This window comes from Anser cygnoides, chromosome 20, assembly GCF_040182565.1.
Source record: "Anser cygnoides isolate HZ-2024a breed goose chromosome 20, Taihu_goose_T2T_genome, whole genome shotgun sequence".
Taxonomy (NCBI): Eukaryota; Metazoa; Chordata; class Aves; order Anseriformes; family Anatidae; genus Anser; species Anser cygnoides.
In genome coordinates this window covers 2,921,238-2,944,296 of record NC_089892.1, presented here as the reverse complement: position 1 = coordinate 2,944,296, position 23,059 = coordinate 2,921,238, and the positions used below count along the sequence as shown (strand labels likewise).

The window sequence follows — 23,059 nt, the reverse complement described above, 5'->3', positions numbered from 1 at the left end:
CAGCTTGCTCCTTTGGTGACGGGAGCTGCACGTGCCCAGGGGATGGTGGTGCTCAGTGCCCCGTCCGTCCGTCTGTCCGTCCCTGCCACATGGCTCCCAGCAGCCTGTCAATCAGAAAGCACCGTGAAGCTGCCTGCCACCCTTTTTGGTGTAGAAGGGTCCCAGCGAAGCATGCTTCTGCAATTGCTGTGCTCCCGTATCCTTTGCTTTGGGCAGAACATTGCCTGTCAGGGCTAAACTTAAACATTCCTTTAGAAAATGACTCTGCTGCACGCCAGCAGTACGCTCTGAAACGCAGCTAAAATGTAATTTTGCATTTCAGGGGAAGGGGCCTTCCCTCCACAGGGCGTGCAGTGCAGTGGGTCCCTGCGTGCCCAGCCCCTCTGCGGGGCTGAGGGTAGCAGCCAGCGGAGCCTGCAACAAGTTAAGCGTGGAGGCACTGCTCTGCTGCTGCTCCTGAGCCCTCCTGCCGCGACTATTTCTGTGTGTGCTTGTCACATACAGATTGACAGCCCCAGAGACTCCTCGTGGCGCTCACCGAAAGATGTAGGAAAGAGGAAACTGAGCCAAATTCTGGGTTGGTGCCTTTTTTTTTTAATGAAGTCAGGAGCTCGCTTTGTTAGCAGCACTAGGGTGTAGTTACCCTGTTCCTCCCGGAGCTCTTTTGAGTGCCAATTCAGCCCCCCTATGTCGTGATGCTGCTTTTTGTGGTGGTTCGGCACACCGGTGCTTACGTGTGGGACAGGGCAGAGCTGTGGCACGGTGGCCGTGGTCTGTCCCACGTGAGCACACGAAGGAAAGCACATAAGTTTTTACCGTGCCAGTCAAATTTCCGTCCTCCTTGCCACCAGAGTGGGGTATCGCGGCAGAAATCAAGGGTCAAGGGAGCCGCAAGGATCGCTAAGGCGCGCAAACTTGAAACCTCGTAAATTTTTTAATGCCAACATGTTCTGGGAGATCCGTTACGCCGAAGCATCAGCCGAAGCGTGGTGCAAGGAACGTGAAGCCACAGGGACCCGTGCTGCCTCTGCACGGCAGGCAGCTGGCTGGGAGGAATTTTGGGGGCCCCGCTGCCCCCCGGGTGCTGCCTCCCCATCCTGCCGGGGGAAAGTCGCAGGGCTGCGCGGGATGTAGCTGCTATAACTCTTAAATTTTAATAATAGATTACCATTAGTATCAGCCTTATATAATGCACGCCTCATTATTGCTTACTCAGAATAATTTCTCAGCCTCCTTATAGAACCTTGGAACTTTATTTGCTGAGTATAAAATATGCAGAAATGCATGAATAGTTTTAAGACTTGGTACCCTAAACTAATACAGTGCGCTTTTTTTCCTGAACCGTGATTGAAGTCAAATTAACATATTTACCTTCAGTGCTCCCAGGAGTAGCATTAAAAAATTCAAGAGGTGATTCAGAATAGTCTCCGATTTACTATGTTTAAAGCTGGATTTCATTTCTCAATAAAACCATGCAAACATTTGACTCCCTTTCAGCTGCGCACTCTGCTTCCTCCCCATGCAGGTCCTTGGACTTATCAACAGATGGTAGCGGCGTTATTACCACCGCGTTCCCAAAAGGAAGCTTTTTATTTTATTTTATTGGCTTTTTAGGATGGGGGAGAGGGAAAAGCAGGGAGAGAGAATGAGAGTGGGAATGAGTTATAATAAATAACGCAGAACCGTAGCTGCTATTTTAATCTGGAATAGGGAAAGATATTTGAGCATAATTGTGTCTGGCTGCCTGTGAGCTCTAGTTCAATGTGTGGTGCTGGTTATGTTATCGTGCTCTGCCTCAGTTTATCTGTAGATGATAACTGTTTCCTAGGGCAAATCATGAACCTTAATTTTTCTTATATTTTGACATCTTCCCAAGAAAAAAAAAGAGCCCTGTAAACGCTGAGGTTTGAAATTGAACCAAGCTGTCTGCGTTGTTGCCCAGTGGCTTCTTTATTTCTCCCAGTTACTGCCTGGGAGCTGTCCTGCCTGTGCCGTGATTTATTTCTAACGCAATAGGGTTCAGCTCGGGTCCTACAGAGGCAGAGCTCAGCGGTGCAAACCCCCATCCCGAATCCCCTGGCTGCTCCTGCCATCGCCTCCGCCGTGGGCTCCCCGAGGAAGCGCCGCCGTTCCATACACCGGTGCCCGGGTGTTGCGGGGAAAACTCCCCACGTGCCAGTTTTCCTGAGGAGCTGATGCTCTGGGGACAGGGCCCAGGACAAGCCGTGCACTCAGCCAGGGTGACTTCGAGGTCTTCTGGTGGAGCTGCTCTGGCTGGAGATGTTGTTTACCACGGGCTAGAGATACTGCGGCGGCTCTTTTTCCATGCCTGCTCCTAGATTAGGAAGTTATTTCAGCAGATGTCGTTTCCTAAGAAATGGGTTAATGCTTGGTGGTTAGAATGGTGTGGCAAAAAAGCTTATTTGTGTGAGGTTTTTGGCTAATTGCCTTGCAAGTATTACAGAGTGTTGCAGCACATTTCCTGGATTTCGCAATTGTGATGGTTCTGGTCTAACTGGCCAGAAAGATTTTAAAAATATAGAAATAAGTGGGAAAATAGAGGGAAATCACTTGCCGTGTTGTTGCAAAAAGCAGGAGGGCTTTGCGGTGACAAGCGTCCAGGTCTCCCAGTGAGGACTTGGCACTTGGGGTTGAGCAGAGCTCCACGTTTTAGGGTCTTGCTGGTGTCCCTTGGGGGGCAGAGCCGCAGGAAGGGGAGCTGAGCCCGGGGGGCAGCCCTGCCCCGTGGGGAGGTAGCTTATGGCTACCGACATGGCCAGAGCTGGTTCAATTTATTGCCGATTAAAAATCGAGTAGGATAGAGAGAAATAAAAGTAAAGCATCCTCCTGCCTTCTTCCCGGGCTCAGCTTCACCCCTTCCTTCCCAGCTCCTCCTCCTCCTCTTCCCAGGAAAGCAGAACGGCGTTGGGTCGTGGCCCAGTTGGGCTGTGACCCAGGGGAAGGCTCCAGGTTTGCAGAGCGTCCTCTGCTCAGAGGGCAGGGGTGGAAAACCCCATGTCTGGGCTGAATCCGGCCACGTGGGGGGAGCGAGGAGGGCGGCACTGATGAGCCCCATATGTGCAGGGTCTGTGGGGACTTGGCCACAGGTTGGGAACCAGCACCGGCACCGGTCCCTGCGCTGTGCGAGGCTCGGGTTGGGTTCTGCCCAAGAAGCGGCACCGAGCGGGAACAAACGGACTTGGCTTCCTAAGCGTGGCATTTCAGTGTTTTCCCAGGCAGGAAAAAAACATTTGCTTTTCATGCAAAACATATAAATCTTGGAAAAGTTCCCGAAGTTGCGTGTTTAACTGCTCACTTCTGTGCGTTTGTAGAATGGGAGTGTTTATTCCCCTGCCTAATGAATTTTCTTTTTTAAAAGGAGGTTGAAACGTTTGTGAGCAGGACGTTTTCGGAGACTGCTGGGGATGAGCGAGGCCGAAAGGAGAGGCAGGTTTAATGAGGGTTGCTTCACCTTGCTGCTGCACAGCTGCTGGGAGCGAAGCCCCCTCCCACAAAGACTAACGCCAAATGCCGTGTTTACTGGTGTGGTTTGGGGCTTTTTATGCTTGTTTTATGAATTCTATTGAAACATACCTGGTTGCTAGTTTCCTTTTAAATCCCAGGTGTGCGTGTGTTGGCTTGGGTTTGGTTTGGATTTGTTTCAACGCCTGCAGTTTGCTCCCACCGAAGTCCCTCCCTGGGGTCAGCACAGATCTGGCTGCCTCCAGCCCGGCCCTGGCTGCGGGCACTTCTCTCGCCCGTTTCTTATCACTGGACTCCCATCTGCTAAAGGCGCAGAGAATGGCTTCGTTAGAGCTTGATTAGAGCAGTTCTGGTTTTATGAGCTGGGGGTGGCAGGGATGGTTTTAAGCTAAAAGAGGGGAGGTTTAGGTCAGATACTAGGAAGAAATTCTTTGCTATGAGGGAGGCGAGGCCCAGGCCGCCCTGAGGAGCTGTGGCTGCCCCGTCCCTGGCAGTGCCCGGGGCCAGGCTGGGGGGGCTTTGGGCAGCCTGGGCTGGTGGGGTCTTGCCCACGGCAGGGGTGGCACTGGCTGGGCTCACCCAAACCGTTCTGTGACTCCTGTCACCGTCCTCAGTGCACATTTTGGGGCTGGGTCCTGCAGTGGGTCCCGGCAGGGCTGGGTCAGGTTTGGGCTCCATGGAGGCATGGAGCTCCCTGCGGCTTGGTGGGCGGGCAGGACAAGGAGCCAGCTGGCACCGTCAGCGGCTGCTTTGCCACTGGGACCAGGCCGAGCTGGGCAGGACTGGGATGTACTGGGGCCTCGCTGCGGTACGATGGCCTGCGTGCGCCACGCATGGCTGGGGCCGAGCTGGGAAGCAAGGCCTCACACCTCTCGAGGCCGCACACCTCTCGGGGCCGCACACCTCTCGGGGCCGCACACCTCTCGAGACCACACATCTCTCCGTGCAGACAAAAACCCCGCAAGGCACATCTCATGGCTCCCCTACGAGCACACCCTGAAGGCTCCGCTGCCATCACCAGCGGCCTTGCCGGGCCTGGCGGCGTCCGGTTCGCGCCTCGTGCCGCCTGCTGTCCCCCGGCCCGCAGGCAGCGCGGCCGCGCCGCCCCTCGGCATCCAGCCGTGAATCGGAGCACTTTTTTTTTTCTTTTTTCTTTTTTTTTTTTTTTTTTACAAAACGAGATTCTCTCGCAGTTGCAAAAGAGCTTTGGGGAAATCTGGTTTTTGTGGTTAAGGATCTTAGTCTGATGCACCAGGAAAATTATGTGTAGCTTTTATTTGGCCCAAAGGATTCTTACAACATTATCCGTATTTCCTTTAATTTGTGGGATTTCTAGTAAATGGGCTTAAAAATAGGTCCGGGCAAAATGCCAGGGTACATATGAACAGCAAAAAAGCTCTGCACACTGAGCAGCTCGCTTTCACTTCTCTCTGTATGCCAGCTGTATTAACCGGGACAAAGGAGTAAACACTCACCTTTCGGGGTTAAATTTAATTACTTCTCTGGAATTCTTTGGAGCTAGATATTGCAGAAAAGATACTTTAGCTCTGTGGTAGAACAAATACGGTATTTTTCTTGAACTGGGAAGAAGCCTGGCGAGGCAGCAGGAAGAAGCGCTGGTGTCATACAGGAGCCTGGGGGTGGCAAAAGGCTCTGAGCCCGCCAGCGACGGGTTCTTGGGGTGCTGCAAGCGCAGCATGGGGCTGGGAGCAGAGCGTGGCAATGATGCGTGTGCTTTTGTAAGCTGGGGAAATCCAACCAGGGGGACTCTGTGGCTCGGATCCCTGTTTTCAGCCGAGGCAGCTGCCGGTTACCTTTCTGCCTGTGGTGAGCTTCAGGTTGCTCTGTCTCAAGAGTCAGTCCCAGCTGAAGTGACTTAAAAGTGCATTTTTCCCTGAGGACAGCTACCCTTGGCAGCCCTTCCTTATGCCACGGTGTGCAGCTGGGGGCCCAGTGGTAAAAGAAAGGTGAGCACAGAGGTGGTTGGCGGCATCGCTGGGCAGTGAGCCCTGGGCTGCCCTCCTCTGTCCTGCACGTGGGTCTGGGTGCTTCCAAAAACGCCTTTTTGCAGAAACAATTTTTACCCCACTTTTCTGGAACCTGGTTAGGTAGATTTTAATGAAATTGTTGGGCATGGATCTGCAGAACTTTATTCAGAGTGCCACGGTCGCTGCACTTCCTTGTCGTTAGCAGCAACTTGGGAGCAGAGGAGAAGGAGGAGGAGGATGGGGAGGAAGGCTCCAGGCGTCCCCAGGCAGCAGCCCTGGGTGCCGGGAGCAGCTTTGCCACAAGGTGTGGCAGGGCTGGGGGGATGCTTACAGGGCCGTGGGTGCTGGAGGTCTCCCAGAGCCACCCAGACGTGGTGCTGAGCACCCTGCTGTGGGCTTTGAGGCCGCTCCCCAGCCGTGAGGTGTCCGTCCGTAAGGGCTGTGTGTCCCTCCGCACCCGCACCGCCAGCAGCAGCCTGCAGCACTGCAGCACAAGTTAGATTTCAATCCGATTCTCCAAATTCGCCTCCTCGGGTTAAGATTTCCCGGCCGCCCTGGGGAGAAGGGCTGCTTTTGTTCCCTCAGAGCCCAAGGTCAAAGGAGCGGCTGCAGCACGGCTGGGTGGTAGATGCAGTTCTTGGGCGTGTGAGGCACAGGAAAACAGGGAAGCAAACACGGCACAAACCTGGGGCGAGCACCAGGCCCAGGGGACAACGGGACGGGTGGCGGGGTCGCTGCAGCCACATCCAGGCACACGGCGACGGGCCCAGCTCCGGCACGGCAGCCCTCGCACAGAACAGGGTCATCCCGGCCCCATGCTTATAAGCCGCTTTGGATTTTCTTCCTAAAAAATAATTGGATTGGTTTTTTTTTTTTTTTTGTAATTTATTTTAATATTTTAATGGAGAGACAGCAAATTTAATATTTTCTGTCTTGGATGTGCTGTGATTTACATTTGATTTTAGGCATAATTAGAAATGCAAGTAGAGCGCTTTGTGTTTTACCTCTGCTTCAACTATTTATGGCATGATATGCAAATTAAGCAAGCTATGAATATTAAAGATTAGAGTATGTTACAAAGTATCACTGTCTTTAATGAGTTCAGTAATGGGCACAGGCTTCGTGCACACTTTAATATGGACGTATTTTATGTTGCGTACCGGCTCCGCTGCTCTGCAGCTATTTATGCCGTGTTTGGTTACATCCCGTGGGAGCGTGGCCATTATTTAAAACCTATCGAGCCCTGTATCAGCTGCAGGAGGTAGGTGCTATTTCCAAACGTGCCCATGACAAACGCTGCTGCGGCTGGAAAAGGGTGTTGATGGATTATTTCACAGAGCCCGTTTCGGTTCTCGTATAGGTCAATCCGTTTCATCTGCTGCAGTGTTGTAGATGGATCCGAGAATATGAAAGTGCTCGTCGACCTTTCAAGGTGCTCTGCAGCACCGGGAGGGAATCTTAAACATGCTTCAGCCAAAATGGAGCTGCTTCCTCTCAAACTGCGTGTGCCCGAAGAAATTAATTTTGCCGTTCCTCCCCAATTAGACTTATTTGCATAGAATTATTTTTGGTTTATTGACACATCCGAAGTCATGTGAAGGAACATCTTATCTGCTGGTTAGCGCGGGGCTGGGCACCGGGGCTCCTCGGCTTAACCCTTCCTTGCTGTAGGAATCCGGGCGGTTCGCATGGGTGCTCCCCTAAAGTATGGGGAAAAGGGGAGAATTGGGGTCTGGGCGCTGCGGTGTGCGGGGCCGGTTCGTCCCCCAGTAATCTGGAGAACCATCGTGGAGGCTTTTTGTGGCCAGAGAACCGTGCGGCGGATCCCCCGTGGTGCCCAAGGACGATGGGGGGCGATTGGGGATGCTGTGGGATGCCGATCCCTCCATCGCTGATCCCAGAGCAGGGCTGGGGCGGGGGGAGCTGGGTGCACCCCGGGGAGCCGTGCGCTTCTCGCGTTGGAGGTATTTAAATTACAAATTTTGACGAGGAAGATTGTCAGCAGTATTCAAAACAGCGCTGGAATTCTTTTGAAACGCTGTCGAGCCGCGCCGCGGCGGTTGGGAAGTTTGGCACGCGAGAACTTGGCCCGGGAGTTGCTGCTTGGGTTTTTTTTTCCTTTAAAACTCAATTCATCTGTATGCAAGTGTCCCACATGCTTGGGGAAAAACCCAGGGCTCAGCTGGCCTGAGGCAGAGCTGCGTGCCAGCGAAGCTGCAGAAAGATAGGTCTGTAATATTGGGGGGCTTCCGTCTTGGTTAATGAGCATTAATAACGTCTTGTGCGTAAAGAAACAAGAAATTTTTAGTGCTTGCGTTTTCATTAAAAAAAAAAAAGAGCAACAACCCGAAGTGGGGTGTGGAGTCTGCTTGTGATGCCCAAGGTGGCTCTGGCTGGGAGGTGCCCGGGGCTCCCCGGGGCCGCTGCCCCAAGGCACGAGGCGGGCTGCAATCAGCGCCCCTACAAGCTTCATTAGCGGCTTCATGGGCTCACAGGAACCTTGTGGCACTCATGGAGGTGCAGCAAAGCGCAGGCATCGTGGGCTGCAGCGACCACCTCGCATCCCATCCTGCCAGTGACGGCGCCTCCAGGTTTGTCGGTGGCTTTGCCCCGTGCCCAGCAGCGCCGCTTCTCCAAAACATCCCGCGCGACCTCGTGTTTGCTGCTGTGAGCCTGCGAATACAGAGTTAAATGGCTGCAGTATGTAACTTTCCTTATCTGCAAGCTTATATTTCCATTAAGGATCAAGCTCAGATGCAATTGTAGCTTCGCTTTATAGAGTACTAAAAGTTTAATGTGTAAATGTCTGCCTTCGCCAGAACTTTTTGGCAGTATCACTCCCCAGTGCTAAAATTCCTCCCAAAACATGGAGGTCCTGCTAGCTCCAGGGGCTCAGCTGCCCTCAAAGGGTTAATTTATATTATGCCTACTTTTTTTTTTTTTTTTTTGAAAGCAGGGAGAATAAGCTGTAGCCAAAAGTAAGAAGTCATTAATTTTGAGACAGAGATGTAAGCAAAGTTTCCTTCCCCTATGCAGTTTGGTAACGGTAGGCTATGCAGTAATTGAAAAGTAAAGGCAATTGAATTACAGGCTCCTGTCCAAACAGAGCGCGATTTTTTTTTTTTTTTTTACAACCTCCATTGCATCAGAACTAGGCAGTATTCCTGATGTTCTCATGTGTGTTAATGCTGACTCACAGACTAACTTGCACAAGAAAAAAAACACACAGGCAGCTCCACCATACTAGGTAATGAGCTCTAGCAAGAAGCAGCGTCTGATGTTTTGTAAGCTTTTCTTAATTGACCTTTTAAGATATTTACTTTATTTTAAGGCTTTCTGTTCCGTAGTGGCATGGTGGTAGGACTGAGTCATGCATGTTATATATTGCTAGCTCTGCTGTTGTGTGCGAGGAGTGAGGAGAATACGATTCAGCATGACACTTGTCTTTTTGATGCGTTACGGAGGTGAATTAGTGTTTGTGACGGGATGCAGGAAATGCACGGTTTTGCAGCAGGCGTGGTAACGGGGTGCTGCGTGCTTTCTGGTGCTTCAGGGGCTTGTAACTTTGGCTGGATCTTGAGGAGCTGTGTTAGGTTGTAAAAAAAAATGAAATTCTGCAAAATAGTTTTATCTTCTAACCATGTCTTTCTTTTACCCCTTTCCCTGTAGTAATCCGAAAAAGAAAAATTAGATGTTGCATTTTCTATTTTTGCATGTCCTTGCTTTGCGAGCTCTTAAAACCAGCGGTAGATAAGGAGGAAAAAAAAAAAAAAAAAAAGCTAATTAAAAAAATAATGGCAGCAACGCGCCTCGCCTTGGCCGAACCGCTGCGCTTGGGAGGCAGGAGCCTGCCCGGGTCCGTGACCTCGAGCGGCGGCGGCTCACGGAGGCTGCGAGTGACTCACCTTGCAGCAGGACGCATCCTGCAGCCCCGCTGCCAGCGCTGCAGCGGGAGGGAGCGCCGGGCGCTGCCAGGAGAAGCGCTCCCCGCGGGGACACGCTGCCACCGGCGCTGCCACCGCTCCCCCCCGGGAGCAGCATCCCGAGCCGCCCGCTCCCCGCTTTCCGTGCGAACTTCCAGGAGCAGCCGGCTGTGCTGCGCCCGCCCTGCGCACGCCGCTTCTCTTACTTACCCAGCTTTGCACATTCCCTTTCCCCTGCCTTAACAACGGACCAGAAATAAGCTCGCTTCGCCGCTCGCCGCCGGCTGCCAGACTGAAGCCGGGGGCTGTTAGCTCGGGGCCCCGCTTGCCACTCGCAGCCGCTCGAACCCAGGCGCTTTGGAGCTGCGGGAGCCCCAGTGCCGCAGCACGGAGCTGGCTCGCCGTGCCTGGCACCCGAGCACCAAACTTAACCTTGGCTCCTTTCCCCTGCCACAGACGTGGCAGATGCTTTGCATCTGTGACCCCAGTCCCTTCCCCTCGTGTCCCTGCCCCAAACTGGGACTTCCAAAATGGGGGGGGGGTACCCCTTTTTTTTTTTTTTTTTTTTTTTTTTTTGGTGGGGGGGGAGGATAAATACTTTTTTTTTTTTTTTTTTTTCTGCTGTGTCTCCTGCTGCAGGCACATCCTGGGAGGGGTGCGCAGCACCCGTCCAGCACGTTTTGTCCCCCCAGGAGTGGCAACAGCACGGCTCTGGCACTGAGCAGCACGCTTGTGCATGCTCCCCCTCTGGTGAAAAGCGCATTCCCTCCTCACGAAAAGGGGGAAAACAGCCCCAAACCCTGCAGCCGGAGCCGGGCCGTCAGCGAGCATCCCTGCTGCCAGCAGAGACAGCCCCGCACCATCGGCACCTCCCAGCTCCAGCCCCGGCAGCCTGAAGCCCAGGGGTGCGATTTTTAAAAATTTGATTATTATAATCATTTATTATTTTCCCTCCCTCTCCTCATTCACAGAAGAAAGGGAAGTTTCTTTTGACCCGTTGGGGCCCTCCAGGGCCGGACTTTTCAGCTGTTTTCTTGTGCTCCTGGGACGGCCGGGGCAGCCCTCTGCGGCGCTTTGTCCCCGGCCGCCGGAGGGTTTCTGCTGCCTTTGTCCTCCCGCAGTCCCGCTGCTGCCTCGGCCACCTCACCTCCCAGAAAGTTACGGGAGGGACCCTTTTTTAGGAACCCTTTTTGCCTTTTTTTTTTTTTTTTTTTTTGGTTGAGTCTGCGACTCCCCTTTCCCTGTTGGCTAAGGAAAAGACAATTTAAATAAATTATCTAATTATTTCTGATTACTCCCGTGGGAGATCTGATGCCAGCATCATATTCCAGGTCGATGCATTTTTCTTTGTTGTTGTCTAGCCCTGACATTTCAGGCCTTTGAGCAGAAAAATACTTCAGGACAGAGCAAACCTGCTTTTTTTTTTTTTTTTTTCCCCCCAAAGCATGTGAATGCAGAACCTGGAAACTCTCACAGAAGTTGTATCAAATGACAGCTGAATTTTTTATGAACTTCTTGTGACAAAGGCTGTGGCTTTACAGAAGTCATGCAGAAACGTACAAATTGTCCTGGTATATCTAACAGCTCACGTAAGAGGCTTCCATTAGAAAACAAAACGATGTTTTGTTTCGGTTGTCACATACCTTAAATAATTAGGAGGGGGTGGTTTGTTTGTTTTCGGTCTGCTTTTGTCCAAGGGTTCTGGGGTTGGGAGAAGTCTGATCACCCTACAGGGACTCGCTGCTTCACCCTCTCGCTGTGGTGATGGCTGGTTGCTGCTGGTTTTAGGGGATGCGAGGTGTGGTGGTGGGCAGCTTCTGCTTGGCTTCCAAGACGACATTATCTCATTTCTTGGTCTTATTTTGGTTACCCGTAGTCCTGCCACGAAGAGGTGAGGTAAAAGAGGAGGAAGAAACAAAAAACCACCACTCCTGGCCTGCAATTTAAGTCATCTGGGCTTCTGGAAGCTCCTTAGTGTTTGCTTGTGTTCTGGGTAGTGTTTCCAGACCAGACATCGGGTGGTGTCGCTGCTTTTACCATTATTTCTTCATTTGCCGGAGCCTTTCTCTGCCAGGGGCTGGCAGTGCGGGCGCTCACCTGGTGGGGTCCGGCTGGTTTGTGAGCAGAAACCTGCTGGGAGCAGGGGGGGAATGGAGAGAGCATCTTGCTTCAAACTCTGATGCTTCATGGCAAGTTTAAAATGAAATCTGCCAGTAATTTGCTAGGCTGGGGCACTGGTTTCATTGACCCGCCGGCGTAGACATATCCCGAACCAGCACAATTCTGGTTATTTTTGAGCCGTGGGTGCCTCCTGGCACGCCTGGCCTGTTCGTAGAGTAAATTCGAAGCAATGGTAATAATTCTTACCTGTTTTAAGTTAGTTCGTTCTGTGCCACCGGGGCTGACTCCCCTAAGCAAGCCTCCCCGTGGAGGCCGGACCTCAGAAGGCTTGTTATGGGGCCGGCGTGGGCCGGGGGGGACTGGTGGGGGAGCAGGGACTCGCACCCCATGGAGACCTTTGCCCTGAGCTGCCAGAAAGGATCCCTCGCTTAAATGTCAGTTTTTGACTTAAAACCCCAAAACACGGCCTGCCTAAGCCCTGCCGGGCCTGGGGACCCGTGGGCACTGCTCTGAGGTGAGGCTGGATGGGGATGAGGCGGCCTTCGCTCCGTGTCCCCTCCTGCCACCCCAGCTGATGTGACGAAAGCAGAAAGCGTAAAACACATGTAAAAATTCAGGAATTTTTACAGATCTGGAGTCAACCTGCGTTTGCTGGGGGAGGCTCAGTGACTTTTTGGACGAGTTGTCAGCGTCGTGGTTGGAGGAGGCCTTTGGGCTTGGCCATTGCGGTGTCTTCTCCAACCTCCTTGTGGCGATGTGTGGTCGCCTTGGCCACCTCCCCACGCCTTTACTTCCCTCATCGGCAAGAGGCAGAGGCGACCTGGGCCGAACTGGGAGCTCTGCCGGGCGGAGGCGGTGCTGGGGGACGTGGGGAAGTCACCGTGTTTGAGGGCAGGCACCCACATGGGGATGGGGGCGGCTCGCCGCGGCCCTGGGGGCACCGCTCGGTTCACCAGGCAGGTACCGGGGCAGCAAAGCGGAGATGTGGGCCAAAAATCTGGGGAAGGACCAAGATGGAGTGCCACAGGCTGTGTCTGCACTTCTGTTGTCCTTGTCTAAGGGTGGCTCGATCTTTAATCTCTTAAATTCGAACTGCGTGTGACCATCTGAGCAGAGCCATTGAAACAAATCCTAGAGCAATAATTGAGATAAAAATGCTCTGGGCAGGAGATAAGTAAGCAAAGTAAGGCCCCACCCTCTTTCCCAGAAAATAGCACCAAACATGCTCAATAAATGCGAAGGTAATTTAAAATCTGAATCCAGGAGACAATGTGACTAGGATTTCATTACTTAAGCAAATGGATTTGCTTTTAGTGGATTCAGCCACAGACTGAAAGAAGCTTTCCCCAAGGGGTAAACATTTTTCCTGCATTTGAAAGGCTTTCTTGTATGTTCGGGGAGGGGGGGGGGGGCTGGCGGGAGGTGGGCCATGCCTGTGGCTGCCCACAGAGCACCTTTATTTCTTTATTTCCTGCTGACCTGGGCATTCCTGCGCCCCTTTGGGGTGGCGGCAGGGGGATGCTGGGGCTCAGGGCAGGATTTTGGGGCGCTGGGGTGCGGGGTGGGGGTGCTGGGGTGCGGGGTGGGGGTGCTGGGGTGCGGGATGCTGTGCTCGCCGCCCCTTCCCCAGCCCGAGGAGTTACCAGCAGCAGTGCCAGCGCTGCAGACTGTTTGGAATAGTTTAAATGCTTTGACACTCTGGATGTACTAGATGGCAGGGGAGGCAGTTTACAGCGTAATTCATATGCAAAACTGCACTATAAATTTAAAACCTGTCTCAGTTGCCGTGGCACCACTAAGCATTTCATCAGCATACAGTACAGTATTTCTGCCATCTTTGTTTGCATTGCAGTGACTCATCAAAAGTCTGTCTTGTACCAACACTGAGAGCATTCCTCTGGCACTGATATTTCTCTGTTTTTAAAGCTTCGGTTTGAAACTGGCATTTACTTCAGGTCCCTAATCAAAGGGCTCTATTCATTGCAGAGAGCAGCCTGAATGTTAATCTGCATCCGGCCTATTCATTTAGATGCTGTGCACTGCCGTGGAGATTTGACTTGGTAAAAGCTTGAGCTACAGCAGATACAAACGGAGGGGCTGATACTATTTTTTTTTTTTTCCCCCTGAGCAATCGCCGTCGCCGCACAGAGCGCAGCCGGCGGGGCGATAAGGAGGGGCCGGGGACCCTCCGGCGGGCGCTGGATGTGCGGTATGTAAGGTACGTGCCCGCGCAGGCGGCGAGGGGACCGAGAAGTTCCTCGCTCGGAAGAATTTTTTTTTTAACCATGCAGATACAATTAAATTGGCTCTGAGCGCGTTCCCTTTTCTTCCTGTTACCCCGTGGCCTTGCAGATAGGACTCTTTTTTTTTTTTTTTTCCCTTTTTTTTTTTTTTAATTCCCCAGCACTGGGAACAGAGCAGCTCTTTGTGGCTTATTCTCTTTTCGGAACAGATTTATTTATTTTTTTTAATCTTTCTCTGATGAACTTCTTTTTTTATTATTATTATTATTTTTAATGATGGTCTTGTGATCTTTCGGTACTAGTTAAACGTAGTTTTTGTTCAGCAGTGTTGAAGGCCGGTGGGGGGGGGGGGGGGGGGCTGGATTTTAAATCTCCTGGACTGTGGCACGGAGCTCGCGGGGGGTGGATGGGGTGGGGGGGTCCTGGGCTATGGCTGCGTGCCGCTGAATACGCAGTGCTTTTGCTTCGCCGGAGTTTTAGTGCCCAGAATGCACTAAAATTAACCGCCTCGGCGTCGCGCAGGGCTCGCGCACCGGCTCCGCGTTCGGACAAGCCTTCCCCTGGGATGTGAGAGGCGGAATTGCTCCCGCCGCAGGAAGGTACCGGGGTGGGGGGACAGAAAGAGGGGGGGGGGGGCTGCCCCGGGCTGTGCCGGGACCCCCAACCCCAGGGCACGTGTCCGGGGGGGTCCGGCGGCCGGTGGGCAGCTCCTGCAGCACCCGTCTGCCTGAATTTGGAGACGAGCGCCGTTTGGTTCGGGGTGATTCTGTCGGGAAGGGGGGTTGACTGTCGAAACGCTTCCTCTTTCTGGCGCAAATGGGAAGGTCGCTTTGTGGAGTGCTTTTTCATGGGAGCTGTTGCTCCGACAGAATCCTGTATTTGTTTCAGGCAAAATGGCACGGTGCTTTATAAATATCTTTTCTGTAGTTTCGACATCGCCGGTGGTTGTTGTTGTGTTTCTTATATAATGCTGCCCAAGGTCTGTCTATTTTACGTGTGCTTTACTGTTCTCTCCTCTCCCATTACGGTTCAGATTTTCCTGCATAAAGTAAACCCCGGGGGGAATAAATCAGTGGTGTTTATTTAAACAGACCACAACTTTAAGAAAATATTTGAATTTTGGAATATCCCTTGCCATCCTCCAATAGCATTTTCAGCATTGTTTAGAAACATCGATAAGTGATTTTATAAGCAATTGCTTTTCTGCATTGGCTCTAAGCTGAGTTCGGAGCCTTTGATGTGCGGCGAGGCTGGTTCCTCTGCTTCTGCGTGTGCCGGTGGACTGTCTAAAAACGCTGTTCCTTTCTCCCTGCCTTCTCCCTTTTTCAGATGTGCCCTACTTTGGATATCCCTGCATTGAATGTCTGAGGAGCTCCAGCTGATCCTGAGCCATGTCGCAGATGTTGCACATAGAGATTCCCAACTTCGGGAACACCGTTCTGGGCTGCCTGAACGAGCAGCGGCTGCTGGGGCTGTACTGCGATGTCTCCATCGTGGTGAAGGGCCAAGCCTTCAAGGCTCACCGGGCGGTGCTGGCCGCCAGCAGCCTCTACTTCCGAGACTTGTTCAGTGGGAACAGCAAAAACGCCTTCGAGCTGCCGGGGACGGTGCCCCCCGCTTGCTTCCAGCAGATCCTCTCCTTTTGCTACACCGGCAAGCTCACCATGGCTGCGAGCGAGCAGCTGGTGGTGATGTACACGGCGGGCTTCCTGCAGATCCAGCACATCGTGGAGAAAGGGACAGACTTGATGTTCAAGGTGAGCTCTCCCCACTGTGACTCTCAGACCGCCATGATCGAAGACCCCAGCTCGGAGCCGCAGAGCCCCTGCAACCAGCTGCAGTCGGCCTCGGCGCCCTACGTCATGTCCCCCTCCATGCCCATCCCGCTCCTCACCCGCGTCAAGCACGAGAACCTGGAGCTGCAGGCGGCCGCCGTGCCCGGCTTGGCAACCAAGCGACCCCTCGAGCCGGCCGCCCGGGACGGCGCGGGAGGCGGCGGCCCCGCCGCCGGCCCGCTGAAGCTGTCCCGCGTCTCCTACTACGGGGTGCCCAACCTGGCCACCCTCCTGCCCAACGTGCAGCAGGTGCAGTACTCGCAGGGGGAGCGGACCAGCCCCGGCGCCAGCAGCATTCCCACCACCGACAGCCCCACGTCCTACCACAACGAGGAGGACGAGGAAGACGACGAGGCGTACGACACCATGGTGGAGGAGCAGTACGGGCAGATGTACATCAAGTCCTCGGGAGGCTACTCTGGTAACGAACCGTCTCTGTCCTTTGGTTTTCTGCTCTCCCCAAGTTTGCGCTCGGTCCTTTTCCAGGCAGTGCAGGTAGCTGGGGGCTGTTGTCAGGCTGTTGGCTTCAGGCGCTTTGCTCGTTCACATGTGTTGCAGAGCGCAGCGCCGGCGGTGGGCTCGGTGCCGGGGGACATCTGAGCTCAGCAGCCTGGGGCGGTGGAAGCCTCTGTCCTGGTATGGCGTGGGCAGGTCCCCCGGTGCCACCGCTCACGTGCCGTGTCCCCAGCTGGGACACTTTAGGTCAGAGGCTACGTCACCCAAACTGGGCTCGTCAGCCACCAAGCAGGCCGTTGGTGAGCGCCGCGCAGTGGGCACCTGTCCCTGCGGCCGATCCCCTGTGCTGTGGGGCACCCGTGGGGCGCCTGTGGGGCGCCCGTGGAGGGCGGCATCAGCCCAAGGCAGCCTGGCTGGGCCGTGGGGTGTGAGGCACCCTCCCTCTGTCCTGGCCCTTTGAAATAAGTGGCAAGTGTGTTCTTCTGCCTTCCTCCGAACGTCATCGAATAAATCATCTTCACAGAAGATGCTCGTTAGGGATATCTGCAGAAAGGAAAGCAGGGAGGCTTTGCTCCCCCCTGCTTGCAGTAGCACCCGTTTCCTGTGCCAGAGCAGCCTGGCGCATTGTAGTCGAGCAGGGAAAAGCAAATTGATAACGTTTTATTTCTGTATTAGAACCGCTGTGCCCATAACTAACTGGAATCCCTCTCTTTCCCCTCTGGCTGGGTGAGGCTGCCGGTCCTGCTGCCCGGGCATGGTGCAGGGCTGGGGGGCGCGGGACCGAGGGGTGCCAGCGGCGGCGGCTCGGGTCTGTGTGTGCTTCCAGGACTGTCTGTGTGTGCTTCCAGGGCCGTCTCCACGGGCTGAGCGAGCCGCTGGGTCTGGTGGCCCCGAGCCTGGGGCCGCCTCTGCGTGCCGCTGCTTTGCTGTGATTGCTGGGCTAATTTTGCAAATATTGAACTCGTTTGTTGAGGAGCTGGCATGCTTTCCTCAAAGCCGTTTGGTTTTATTCTTAAGCAAGGGAAAAGACTTGACAAACGCCACCTTTTCCCCTGCCCAAAGCCTGCTTCGCCTGGTCCTGAGGCTTGGCGATGTCCCACCCCTTCCCAAAGAGCAGGAGCCCGAACTTCCCTCGGCACGTCCGCCTGCCAGGCAGCAAACAGATGAGCGGTAATTCCTAAACCCTATGCAAAAGGGGGAAGGCACGCTAGTGGCAGTGATGCTATTTCAAGATCACAAATATCTGCTGAGAAAACGAGCCTCTAAAGCCTCTCTGCTTTCTCCGCCGCGCTCTGAGCAGTGTCCATGCCACCCGTGCCGGGCAGATGGGGACGGGGTGTCTTGCGGCCGGGTGCCCGCTGGGCACGGGGCTGTGCCAGCAGCCGGCACTCCGACGCTGGTGTCGAGCCGAGCAGAATTAAGGCTGTTTTTGTTTGCATGCTGGTTTTGTTTTTATTTTGTTTTGTGTTTTCCCACTGTAGAGCACGCAGCGAGTAATATGGGCTTGTCCTCAGTGCTGAGCGCTTGGAGCATTATTCTTCAGAGAAATGGGATTATAGCCTTGTACGCTGTGTTTGCCTTTCTCTGTCATGGGGCCAGTTTATATAGCAGCAGAACAAAACCAATTCTGCAGGACGCCAGGAGGCTGTGGCAGGACAAAGCCGCGGGATGGAGCAGGAGGCAGCTATTACCCAGGCGGGCGATGGTGCCCGATTCTCGCTGCCGCGCCACCAGCGTGCTTCCAGCTGGAGAACTGCAAAGGCGAGCAGCTTTCTTGGGCGTCGCTGGCAGCGCTTCAGCCGTCCAGCCCTCACGTGGGAGCTGGTCGTCCCGGGGAAGGAAGGTTTTCCTGCCTGGCTCCTGCAGGGAGAAGCCTGGGACCGCTCGGATGCGCCAGGAGCTGGCACGAGGTGGGCAGCGCCCCGGCCGTGGCTCTGCCCCGCGCCGAGCAGCCCCGGCGAGGCTGCGCTATCCCACATTTCTGCTAAAATATCTCTTCCGCACCAGCACATTTCAAGGGAGTTTCCTGTTTTAAATAAGCCAGCTATAGTATCAGGCTTCCTGGAAAACAGGGCACACAAAAAAGAGATTAAACAACAACAAAAAAAAAAATCTAAGCTATTCCATTATGGCTGGGACTTGTACAGCTAACTGTGTTTTAATTACTCGGGATAAACTGTACCCTCAAAAGGTGCAGAATAACAACACCGTAAGATGGAAGAGAGCGAGCCAGCTAATCCTGCTGCTGGCATGTAGAGCCCGCAGCCTCACAAAGGCCTGGGGGAGGGGGGAGCCGCTTAAAACAGATTGCCAAGGTTTCCAGGAGCCCCATTTGTAAAAACAAAAACAAAGCCAGAGAAGAGCACAGCAGCTTAAGCCCTGAATTTCCGAGATTTTTTTTTTTCCCCTCTCTTTCTGCACTTTCTCCCCGCCCAGCAGCGGCGGCGCTGGGCCTGGGTGCTGGTGCCGGCCCCAGCCGCGGGTTTCGCCCACGCCTGGCCGGGGCAGCACCAAGTCCCGACCGTGGGCTTTTCTCATCTGTTCTTCTTCGCCCCCTTTTTGCATTCAGAAACGCTCTCCGAGGCTGGGATCCAAGAGGCGACGAGCACATCTCGACCTTGGCAAAGGGTGGTGGAAGGGGGAGCAGGAGAGAGCCTCGCGCAGCGACGGGGATCTTGCAGCAGCGGTGGCATGCACAGGAAAAAGCACAGGGCGTGCAGAAGGGGCTGCAGATAAACGCAAGGGCAAGTCCACACCTTAAGCATGGGTGGCGTGCCGCGTGGCTCCTGATCCCGTACGTTGGTCTGGACCTGGAGAACACAGGCCTGGAGGACGCTGGGGAGGCTGCTGAGGCTCCTAGCATCTGATCAGAGGAATGCACAACTCGGGGAAAATATTAAACAAAAGCAAAGTATTTTTATCCTTCTTAATTACAGCGCCGTGGGCCTGCTCTGAAGTGGGCTGCAGCAGGACTTGCAGATGCTTGGCGTGGTTTCTGCGTTCCTGTCAGTCAGCTTGCTGCTTAGCAGATGCCTTTAATTCGATTTTGACAGGCAGCGGTGAGGTTGCGCGAGGCGAGGGTCCCCCTTCCCTCCCGCTCGCCGAGCGCTCCTTTGCAGGGGAGAAGAAATCTTTATGCAGCAAATCGCTGGGATGTAAAGGCTGGACTTGAAAGTTATGAAATCCCGAACTGACAAGAGCACGCTTCATTAAAAATTCATCTAAAATAGCCATTATAGAATAGTTGTGGTAATTAGCTGAGAGAATAGTTTTCTCTCCTGGCCTCTGATTCCTGACAGTAAGGAAAGAGGGCAAGAAACAACCCAGAATCTGTAATGAGCGGCTCCGGCGCAGGCTGCGAAGTATCCCAAACTGAGCTACGAAGAGAAACGCTGCAACAATTGAAGTCGCAGCCAGTAGCGAAGAACCCATTAACATCTCGCAGCCAGCTAATTGCGCTCGGAATAAAGTAGCTGGTGTTAGCTGCGGAGCCGGCGCGTGGCGCAGCCGGGAGCAGCGCGGTCCAGGGGCCGGTCAGACACTGGTGCCGTGGGCAGGAGGATGCCCTGAGCAAAGGATTTGTGCGTTTTTTAGGAACCAAAGCGCTCCCAAGGGCATGCCCTGGGTGTTACCCAGAGTGCTTTTGCTCTGGCTTTGCGCGGGGGCTTCTCAGGGCTGCGAGCTGCGGGCGCGGAGGTGCTGGTGAGGGTGACAAACCTGCCCCCTGCCACAGGAGCACGTCCCCGGGCTGGGGACAGGGGACAGAGCCAGCCCCGGGGTCAGGCAGCCGCTGCCCTTTTTAGGCAGTGAACTGGTCCCGGTTTCCGCACCGTAAAGCACAGATGTTTAATTTTAGGCTGGCAGATGTTTCACTCCTGGCTGAGGTCTGCAGCAAGGCAAGATAGGGGTATTTATAAACCAGTAATATTTTTCCTATACTAATTCCAGATTACCTCCCTGTATAAATAGGTCACAAATCAAATCTCTGCATTCTAGCGCGCTGTTATAAATGTACCATTTGTAAAATGTAAACTGTCCCGGCTGGGTCTGCATCGCACACCCAGCCCACGTGTGCGGCCGGTGCGGGCAGGCACACCAGGCTCCGGGCAGCGGCTCCCCGAGGGGCCGCCGTGCCAGGGGGTGCTATTTTTAGGGTGGGGTATTTTGGGGGAAAATGGGCTAGCGGGATACAAACGTTGGTAAAGCACCGCCGTTTGGAAAGGAACTTCTCAGGAGAGAACGGGGGAAATTATCCAAGTGTTGGCGCAGAGCGGATGGAGGTGATTTGGTGGCTGTGGTGGTGGCTGTGGGCTCGCGACTTGTGGCTCTGTCATCTGGATTTTGGTGAGCTTTTGGTGAGGGTTCATCGCTCCAGTCTTTCTGCATCTCAGATTCCCATCCCTAAATGAAAAGTTGCCGTTCCCTGCCCGCTGGTGTGGTTTATGTTCAGCGAATGGCCAAGAGGAGAGCGCAGGCTGGGAAGCGGGGGCTCGGGAGCGGTTCTGGGACGTGGCAGGGAGGGCACGAGCCAGGAGCAGACGCTGGGCGCCTGCTGCAGCCTCACCACGTTTCCCACCCCACACCGCTCATGACAAGCTGCAGCATCCCTACAAGTTTCAGAAGAAAGTGTGTATTTGAAAAAAAATAAAATCCCTCAGCGTCCGACGTGCGGCCATCGCTGCTTCCTCTGCAGCGATTTCCTGCAGGCCGCGGGTAGGCTGCTTTCTTGGTCGAGGACAAAACTGCACCAAACAATCCTTCGCATTGTTTGCCCGTCCATTGAAAGGGAAGGAGCTGCTGCCCTCCGAAGATACACATTAATTAGAAGCGAATACTATCCTGTTCTTCCGCGCACAGAGGCCAAACAGACTTGCTTTCTTTGAGAACATGGGACCAAAGTGTCCCTTGTGTCCCGTGGCTTTACATAACTGTTCTGTGCGCGGCGATGGCTATCTGCTGGCTGGGGGAGCTGAAAGCCCTCAATCTTTGCTAATTTTTCTTTGGCGGCATTGAATTTGTGCTAATGCTTGAATCGAGACGAATTCCAAAAATCGGTTGTGCGCATGTTTAGTGAGGGGTTTGTAGACGGCAGGAGAGATGTGCCCGAATTATAATAGTGCGTTCAGGCGTGCTTGGTCTTTTCAGATCAGATTTTGGGTTGTTTTTGAGAAGTATTTGATTTCGCCAGAAGAAACGTTAACTTCTCCATGGCTCCATGTGTCTAAGATGAACTGACTTCAAAAGCAAGGAGTGCTCGTGAGGCAGGATTGCCACCAGCTCTCCCCGGTGCGGGTTTCCGCGCGTCGCCGCTGTTTCCCTCAAAAGCCGCTTTTCCTTCAAGAAGCGGGTTTGGCACCTCATTCTTTGAAATTTCTCCAGGAAAAGTGCTGATGCAGCGCTTGTTCTCTTCCCTCCTGTGTGCCTCGTTATTGCTACGCTGGGCTCTGTGGTGCCCCAGCCTGGTTTTATGCGGAGTTTATGTGGGTTGCGTGCGGCGGGGGGTGGAGGAGGTGGGCCTGGCCTCGCCTGGTAACGCACCAGAGGAGCTCCGGTTCTTCAGCCAGGCCGAGCTGAGGAGGGCAGGGCCGCAGGGGTGCGGGGCACCACCGGGTGGGTGCTGTGGGGCGAAAGGAGCCCCCCAGCCCCGTCAGCCCCTCAGCCCCTCAGCCCCCATGTGCCGCGATGGACGGCCGGCGCCACGCGGCACCCCTGCAGCTCTGCCTGCTCCTGGTGCTGCCAGCGGGTTTTACCCAGCGCAGCCATCTGAAGGAACATCGGTGTGATCACAACAGCAACCCGTTGCTATTTCAGTCCCAAGCCTGACTTCGTTTTATTTTTTTATTTTTTTATTTTTTCAATTATAGAAGTATTAGCTCAGAAGTAGTGAGGACCTTCTGGCTGTCCCTTCTGCTCTGAAGTGTTTGTATTGATTGCAATTGCTTCCTCTGGAGACCTGCAGCCTTCATACCTGCAAAAAAAAAAAAAAAAATCACTGGAGGCCTCTAAAAACCTTCCTGAGCATCGGTATCTGCCCAGCTTCTCTTCAGCAGCCTAAGATCTGCTAGTTTGTAGGTGGTGATAAATATCTCGGGGAATTCTTACCTGAGTCATTGGTTTAAAAAAATAAATTAAAGTGCGGTTTCACACAAATAGGGCAGAGCATCTTGCTTCTGTTCGTGGTGGGGTTTTGTGGTGGTTTTCTGCTCGGCAGCGTGGACGCCATGCGTGTGCAAAGAGGATTGGGAGCAGGCATGCTCTCCCTCTCAGCATTTATCACAATTATCGCAATTATCACAAGCCATGTGCGCCGACGTGGCCCCATTGTCACCTCTGCCTTGTGACCCGCTGGTTCAGGGTCGTGCATGCAAGACAGAAAGCTGTTGGCAGCTGTCGGCAGCCGCTTACCCCAGCAGCATGGTTTGCCTTTCTCCCATTGCTGCTGTTAAAGACCTTGGACATCCCAAGGTTGCTGGGACTTATCGGCAGAACAAGTGCTGTGTGTGGCCCATGGAATCTGAACGTGATGGAGTCTGGTTCGGTTTGTACGTGGCAGAGAAGCACGTGGGGGACGCTGGCCGGGAGCTTCCTGCGGTGCCTCCCAGGAGCTGCTCATCCTCTCCCCCTCCACATTTGTGTTTATTTCACGGGGGCCTTTGTGCTGCCGTAGTGCTTCTGTGGCCGGAACCAAGTGTCTGAAGGATGGCAGAGCTGGCTGTTTTTCTTCTTCCTGGTATAAATAGGATATTTGCACCCCTCTGCTTTTGGTTTGTTTGCTCTGTGCCGAATGGGATGCGCTCTGCCCATCCCCGTCAGGGCACACAGGTCCATCAGGTCTCCTGCCCGCAAACCCGCACGGCAGCAGGACGGAGCACGGCCACTTTGTGCGGGTAACGGGGCTGCGATGGTGAGGGGCACGGGCGTGAGGGTGTGCACGTGGGTTGTGCTGCTGCCATCGGTCCTGAGTCACACAAGGAAGCGCGGTGCGGGGCATAGGGAAGAGCCGTGCACCC

General features: G+C 53.9%; 1 protein-coding gene and 1 long non-coding RNA gene across 6 annotated transcripts in view; one reads left to right on the top strand and one right to left on the bottom strand.

The window, feature by feature from the left end:
- The window catches only part of NACC2 (NACC family member 2), a 51,652-nt gene that overhangs the window by 17,265 nt on the left and 11,328 nt on the right, over positions 1–23,059 (top strand). Inside the window, exons 2-4 of one of the 5 annotated variants that reach the window (XM_066980630.1) lie at positions 15,088–16,014; positions 17,531–17,959; positions 18,619–22,157. In XM_066980630.1, the coding sequence (XP_066836731.1) occupies positions 15,150–16,014; positions 17,531–17,959; positions 18,619–18,785 (1,461 nt within the window). In that variant the 5' untranslated portion in view covers positions 15,088–15,149 and the 3' untranslated portion in view covers positions 18,786–22,157. Of the gene's footprint in view, positions 1–8,674; positions 8,756–13,637; positions 13,734–14,180; positions 14,358–15,087; positions 16,015–17,530; positions 17,960–18,618; positions 22,158–23,059 lie in introns of those variants that run through there. The other 4 variants (XM_066980629.1, XM_048054997.2, XM_066980628.1 and 1 more) reach the window with 4 other exon arrangements.
- LOC125181131 (uncharacterized) lies at positions 21,878–22,278 on the bottom strand. The gene is made up of 2 exons (XR_007160176.2): positions 22,152–22,278; positions 21,878–22,017 (listed from the first exon to the last, which is right to left on the bottom strand). It is a non-coding gene; the product is annotated as an uncharacterized lncRNA (long non-coding RNA).